General features: G+C 41.8%; 1 protein-coding gene across 1 annotated transcript; it reads left to right on the plus strand.

The window, feature by feature from the left end:
* The first annotated feature begins 553 nt into the window (after positions 1-553).
* On the plus strand, positions 554-1,501 carry LOC126511459 (olfactory receptor 1361-like). The gene has a single exon (XM_050158612.1). It carries the CDS (start codon positions 554-556, stop codon positions 1,499-1,501), a length of 948 nt encoding a protein of 315 aa, XP_050014569.1.
* Positions 1,502-8,067: the final 6,566 nt, after the last annotated feature.

The raw sequence follows: 8,067 nt of genomic DNA on the forward strand, positions 1-8,067 counted from the left end.
AAGACTCTGAACAAAACTGTTAACTGGCCTCTCAACCCCACAAAGATTCCAGTTTCTGAAAAAAAAATTAGAAAAATCACAGACAAAATCTTCAGGATTCTACTGTAGCATCAGATATAGATTTATCTCTGGGTTAAATTTTTAATAATTGATAGTTATTTAAAGCATAGCATAAAAAGACGACAATAACATGATATTTCCACTGATTTAAAGCAGTCACTTTCGTTGGCTCTGTGAATTTGGATGAATCACCTCTCGCCTCAAGCTTCAGTTTTTTCTCTTATAAAGTGCAGTGTGATGCCACAATTATCAGGCTAAGGAAGGGTTAGCACAGGAAAGACCCTACACACGCCAACAGGAGCAAAGAAGAGCACGGCCATTGTAATCAGACCCTATGAAAATTAACAACCCTCTTGTGTAAAATTGCTCAGCTAGACTACTCAGTTTTAGTAAATTCTCAGCCAAAAATTAAGCTCTTCCAAATTTATGATGTTTTTGCTAAAGAGTTGACCTCCAATCTTACCTTGAGATGGAACTTTCTACCCCCACAGATATGGGCAGAAAGAACCAGACGACAGTCACAGAATTCCTCCTCCTGGGACTCTCTGAAGAGTCAGAACAAGAAGACATTGTCTTTGGGCTGTTCTTGGGGATGTACATGGTCACCATCTCTGGGAACCTTCTCATCATCCTGGCCATAAGCTGTGACCCTCATCTCCACACACCCATGTATTTTTTCTTGGCCAACCTCTCCAGTGTCGACATCTGCTTTTCCTCAGTCACCGTCCCCAAGGCATTGGTGAATCACATGGTGGGAAGCAAGTCCATCTCTTACATGGAGTGCATGGCCCAGATCTATTTCTTTATCACATTTATCAACATGGACAGCTTCCTCCTGAGTGTGATGGCCTATGACCGCTATGTGGCCATTTGTCACCCACTCCACTACACCCTGATGATGAGGCCCAGACTCTGTGTCCTCCTGGTGGCCATATCATGGGTCATCACAAACCTGCATGCTCTCTTGCACACTCTCCTCATGGTTCGACTCACCTTCTGTTCCCACAATGCAGTGCACCACTTCTTCTGTGACCCGTATCCTATTCTGAAGCTCTCTTGTTCTGATACCTTTATCAATGATGTCACAGCCTTCACGGTGGGTGGGCTGACCTCTGCCACGCCATTCACGTGCACCACTGTCTCGTATGCCTATATCCTCTCCTGTGTACTGAAGTTCCCATCTGTTCAGGGGATAAGAAAAGCCCTGTCCACATGTGGGTCCCACCTCACCGTGGTCTGCTTTTTCTATGGGGCGATCCTGGGGGTCTATATGCACCCTTCATCTACATATTCAGTGCAAGACATAGTGGCCACTGCCTTTTTCACAGTGGTGACACCCATGGTCAATCCCTTCATCTACAGCCTGAGGAATCATGATGTCAAAGGAGCCCTAAGGAAACTCATGTTTAGGAGACTCAGTTCTTTGAAATTCTACAGGTAGAAGTTTTAGAACAGAGGAGACCAATAATGGAGCAATGGAGGCTGTGATGAGTATATTCATATGTTCATCTTGCTGTCTGTAAATACAATGCTGATGAATAGTCATAAAATTATGAATTTATTGTCTACATCTAGAATGAATCCTGTGACCCTTATTTTAGAGAAGAACACAAGAGAGGGTTTAGATGAGTCTGTTTGCTGACCTTATGTGACACCTCAATGTGCTTTCCATGGCTGTGTCTAGCAGTATTAAAAGATGCTAGTAGACATCTTTTAATGCTAGTAGGACTAGTATTAAATGCTAGTAATTTTTATTTAAATTTAAATGCTAGTAGTACATTAAGAGATGCTAGTATGACTTTGAACTCATATGCCTTCTGAGGGTCATGTGAAATAGTGAAGTTTTACAAATGATTTTTGCAGCATGATTTTGAATGAAATATATGCTAATACTTATTGAATTACAGATTATCTCTGCATCAAATTTGTTTGTTTGTTTTAAGACTGAGTCTCACTATGTAACCCTGGCTGCTCTGGAACTCTCTACATAGAGGAGACTGACCTTGAACTCACAGAGGTCTGCCTCCCCCTACCTTCTGAGTACTGGGACTTAAGGTGTGTGCCACCATGCCTGGTTTATCTCTGTATTATCTTACTTGAGGCTCTCACTTTCATGTGATACACTATTCCCATCTACAGCTCAAAGAAATCGAATCACAAAGAAATTAACCTGTCCAGGTCCATAGAATCACTAGTGATCTTTAGAAGTATCCAAGACTTTATTGAAATAGAAAAATAAACTACCAAATGCTGGGAAGCATGAAGGAAATAGAAAGATGAAAACATCCTATTTTGTTCCTGGCCCCAGTCTGGGGTGAAAGAATATGTGGTAGTTGTTTGTGCAGGAAACAGTCTATTGGGGATTGGTTCTGTTTCCATTTCTGACCCTTTGATGAGCTGCATAACAAGCCAGCCATGAAGGTAGAGGGCCAAGAATATGTCCTGGAACGCTCCCTGGGCCCATGAATAGATTCTCAGGCAGGCACTGGGGTGACGGTGAAGGACAATATGCTTGGTTCCTACTTTGAATCACCTCAGTGGTTACTCAAGAAATGAATACCTTTTGAAATGCTTGTGTGCGGTGTGTCAGACACAGAGTAACTGTAATGGGCAATCACTGTGATTGCAGTCTTCAGATTTCGTGGTGTTCATCCAGATGTAGCTCATCAGGATGCCAGGCAACAGCAGGGAAGTCTGACAAAGATACTCATATTCGGGGTGCTTCCCGACTCCCTTAGCAACAGCTTCCACCAAGAGGAGCTTTCTCTTCTGCTGCCACGACTCCTGGGATGCGCCCTTCCTGCTCCCTGCCTAACAGTTTCCTGAAGCATTGATTCACCACTTGGAGACAGCTCTTAGCAGCCACCCAGAGCTCCCAGGGTGCCAGTTCAAACCAGCTTTCCGCACATTCCCCCTCAGATTTCCCTCCACAATTCATACAACACGAAGCATAGGAAGAGCCAAGTGTAGGGACCCATTCCTGTGATCCAGCACGTAGGACACTGAGCCAAGAAGATGCAAGTTCATTGCCAGCCTGAGCTCTGAGGCTCTGGCTTTTTTAACCTCTAGGACTGAGAAGGGAAGGAACTGTAAATAAGACAATACCCACCCAAATATGTCAGGAACCATAAAGACTAGTACTAAGCTTTCATGGAAATAGACATTTATCATATATTCTGATAGAACACACACTATTCAGTACTTACAACATTTCTGTAACCAGTTTAGTGAGTATGGAAAAAGTTTGGTTGATTTTAATAGAAAAGTTTGGAATTGGACCCAGGTGCAATAGATGTGGGTTGGAAATCTCTAGGGATTGATATGCTGCCTCTAATAGAAGGTAAAGCAGGATGCCAATCACACCAACCAATTCAGAACTCCATACCCTGCTCAAGCATGAAAACAAAAACAAAAACAAAACAAAACCAGCATTTCTTCATGAGAAATGGCCATAGCTCTTTGGTAAGAGAGTGGCAGGCACGAACCACCCACCTCTCTCCATTGCTCAGCCTGACTGTGTTTGTATGGACAGCCGTCCACTTGCCCAGTGGGGCTGGCTGTTGTCCCTGACAGAAGGCTGTCCGTAACTACCTTGTCCCCCACATAGGCGGCAGAGACTACCCTCCCTGAGTGGCATTCATTAGGAGATTTAAAGAGACAGCACACTGACTGGGAGAAGATCTTCACCAACCCTGCAACTGACAAAGGACTGATCTCCAAAATATATAAAGAACTCAAGAAACTAGACCATAATAGGCTAATCAACCCAATTACAAAATGGGGCACTGAGCTGAACAGAGAATTCTCAACAGAAGAAGTTCAAATGGCCATAAGACACTTAAGGAAATGCTCAACTTCCTTAGCGATCAGGGAAATGCAAATCAAGACAACTTTAAGATACTATCTTACGGGCTGGAGAGATGGCTCAGTGGTTAAGAGCATTGCCTGCTCTTCCAAAGGTCCTGAGTTCAATTCCCAGCAACCACATGGTGGCTTACAACCATCTGTAATGAGATCTGGTGCCCTCTTCTGGCCTGAAGGCAGACACAATACTGTATACATAATAAATAAATAAATCCTAAAAAAAAAGATACCATCTTACACCTGTCAGAATGGCTAAAATCAAAACCACCAATGATAGCCTTTGCTGGAGAGGTTGTGGAGAAAGGGGTACACTCATCCATTGCTGGTGGGAATGCAAACTTGTGCAACCACTTTGGAAAGCAGTGTGGTGGTTTCTCAGAAAATTTGGGATCAACCTACCCCTGGACCCAGCAATACCACTCTTGGGAATATACCCAAGAGAGGCCTTATCATACAACAAAAATATATGCTCTACTATGTTTATAGCAGCATTGTTTGTAATAGCCAGAACCTGAAAACAACCTAGATGCCCTTCAATGGAAGAATGGATGAAGAAAGTATGGAATATATACATATTAGAGTACTACTCAGCAGTAAAAAACAATGGCTTCTTGAATTTTGAATACAAATGGATGGAAATAGAAAACACTATCCTGAGTGAGGTAAGCCAGACCCAAAAAGAGGAACATGGGATGTACTCACTCATATTTGGTTTCTAGCCATAAACAAAGGACATTGAGCCTATAATTAGTGATCCTAGAGAAGCTAAATAAGGAGAACCCAAAGAAAAACATATAGGCATCCTCCAGAATATTAACCTTCATCAGGCGATGAAAGGAGACAGAGACAGAGACCCACATTGGAGCACCGGACTGAAATCTCAAGGTCCAAATCAGGAGCAGAAGGGAGCACGAGCAAGGAACTCAGGACCGCAAGGAGTGCACCCACACACTGAGACAATGGGGATGTTCTATCGGGAACTCATCAAGGCCAGCTGGCCTGGATCTGAAAAAGCCTGGGATAAAACCGGACTCGCTTAACATAGTGGACAATGAGGACTACTGAGAACTCAAGAACAATGGCAATGGGTTCTTTGATCCTACTACACGTATTGGCTTTGTGGGAGCCTAGGCAGTTTGAATGCTCACCTTACTAGACCTGGATGGAGGTGGGTGGTCCTTGGACTTCCCACAGGGCAGGGAACCCTGATTGCTCTTTGGGCTGACGAGGGAGGGGGCCTTAATTGGGGAAGGGGGAAGGAAATGGGAGGTGGCGGTGGGAAAGAGACAGAAATCTTAAATAAATAAATAAATAAATAAATGGGAGAGGTTAGCTTAGTGGGCAAAAATATGATTCACTTGAATATGCATGTGAGGGGCTATTAAAAATGGAACCATGTATGCCACACAAACAGAAAATTTATTAAAAAATGACATGGTTTTATGTTAATATGAGACAAAAAATACACTTTGGGACTATTTCCTAGCCTAAAAGGGAAATTTCTATTCATAAGAAAGACAGTGCAAGTTGAAAATGTATGTGCACTCAAAATTAAAGTTCAAAATGCATGTGAAATAAAAATAAACAGAAATAAAAGTCTCTCAGGAATTGTACACATAAATTAAAAGGCCAGTCTTGGTGGAAAAGAACTGAACACAGCATTAACCCGTTCAATATCACTTGACACGAAACTACACTGTACTGTCAAGTGGACACAGATCACATGACTTTACCAGGCTCAGGGCAAGGTAGATGGTTCAGTGGGGAAGGGTGCTTGCTCTGTAGGTTTGGGGGCCTGAGTTGGAATTGTCACATCCCCAGACCCCACAAAGGAAGGCAAACAAGGCTGTGAATATTCTAACCCCAGCATTGTGAGACGGCGGCAGGTGGGTCCCTGGTCAGTAACACCCCCCCTCCCCAAGCGGCAAGCTCTGGTTTAGTGAAAGACCTTATCTTAGGGCAATAAACTAGAGATTTATAAAGGAAGACACTAGACATCCTGCTCTGGCATCCATGTGTGGACTCATCTGGATACACATATGTGTATGCAAAACACACACACATCGCACACACACATACCACAGCTCACAGATTATAATTTTTGACCCAAACAAAAGTCAATCAAGAAGAAATACCAACAATATATCTAGAAGTAATACCAAATATTAGAAATTAAGCGACAGACTCCTAAATTATGCATTGGAGAAATGATAGTTCCCAGTAGCGTTGCCAGGGATCCCAAACTTACCCAAGAGAGCTGCCAGAGGTCTGAAAAGGACGGTTTCTCCTCACATACCACATGCAGATGGGGCGTTATCTTTCTCAGTGTCCCACCTATGAAATGACATCCACATTGTTTTTGAAAATGCTGACAGGACTGCACTTACAATAAAAATCTCTGTGTCCAGTGACTACAACAAAGGCAAGAACAGGGGCAGGCACAGTAGAGAAGGGATCATTTGAATTATTAGGTTGACTTGAGAGCCCCCACCAGCCCTGATAATTCCCTGGAGAGAGAATCTTCCCATCCTAACCTGCACAGGAAAGGAGAAAGTTTAAATCAGAATCTCCCTGTGCTAAGAGATCTGAACTTGTTTTCTGATGCTGTAATAAAACCTCAAGACCGAAGCAACTTAGAGAAGAAAGAGTTCGTGTTGTCTCACAGTTCCAGAGGGAGAGCCCTTAATGGCAAGGAAGACATGGCATGGCAGCAGGAACAGGAAGTTGACTGATCACATTTTCATCCACATACAGGAAGCAGCAAAATGAGGTCTTTCTCTCAGATCAACAATAGAAACCTTCCTTCCCTTTAGCCACACCATGGAGAGCTAATGTTTGCAGTTCTTACTGCTCCCCTCTGTATAGACTGAGATCTTTAATTTCAGCTCTTGGAAGCCTGAGACAAAAAGAAATAATTTCAAGGTCATCATGGTTTATGTGGTGAGACCCACAAAAGAGAGAAGAAAAAAAACAATAGAAGACGTATTAAATGTCTTTATGTCAATATATACAAGATGTTTTTTTAAATTAAGAATTACATTTTTCTTGCTTTCTGTCTGTGTTTGTGTATGTTCATGTGTTCCATAGTTGCATATGAAGGTCAGAGGACAACTTTTAGGAGTGACTTCTTTCCTCTGACCGTGTATGCTCTGGGGATCAAACAGACTTGGTGACAAGTGTCTTAATCTATTAAGCAACCGTGCTCGCCCTACAAGTCATTTTGACTTTTTCTAGAAGATGAAGGGAGAAAAAGAAGAGTCAAATGATGAGAGATTCATGGTGTTGAACTTCAGAAGACTCAGTGTCAGTAGAAAATATATTACATTTAAAACAGTGAAGGGTTTACTGCTGCCGAATCAAATACCTTAAAATTTCTTCTTGTACATGGATGAGCTTAGTCTAACAATTATTGGACTGGGGAATGAGAAGGACAGCAAAGTCATTTGGAGAAAGAGTAGTTGAAATACATGACAGATGAAGATTAATATTGGGTACCTTATTGATTGTAATGAGATCTTTTTGTAAAAACCATTTATCAAATTGAGGAGACCTTTGATTTGGGATTTATTGGGAATTTTTACATTAATTAATATTTTTAGAATTTGTCAAGTGCTGTTTCTACATTATTCATATGATTGTTTTAGAAGTCATTACAATTGGGCTTGGTAATTGATTCATACTGGATAGTGGGCTCCAATCTTGTTTTTAGGCCATACCAATGATGGTTAGATTATTTGATTTGTGGTCTGATTTCTAGTAATGTATTCACTAGATTTTAATATCAACTTGATGCTGACTTTAACCTCCTCTGTAACTTGATCAAATTTTATATTGTATTGCTGTATGATACATAATACTTATATATTTTGATAGCATGTAATATGTTTGTAAGCATCATCTTATCAGACATGATTAACTATAAATAATTAACCAAGGATAGAATCCTAGTGGTGAGCACTTGTACAAGAACTGACTTTCTGAGGATCCTAATTTTCATTGCCCAGACAATGGGAACACTTCATCTGTGTCTCTAATTGGAACATCTGAGAAATCCACCCTAGGGAGCACACACTTGGCACCATCTTCATGGCAGCACCACCTCCAGGGATGGAGCATCAATTTATTCACTCCCAACCATCCAAG

This window comes from Alexandromys fortis, unplaced genomic scaffold (assembly GCF_014885135.2).
Source record: "Alexandromys fortis isolate MF-2015 unplaced genomic scaffold, M_Fortis_MF-2015_v1.1 scaffold_99, whole genome shotgun sequence".
Lineage (NCBI taxonomy): Eukaryota > Metazoa > Chordata > Mammalia > Rodentia > Cricetidae > Alexandromys > Alexandromys fortis.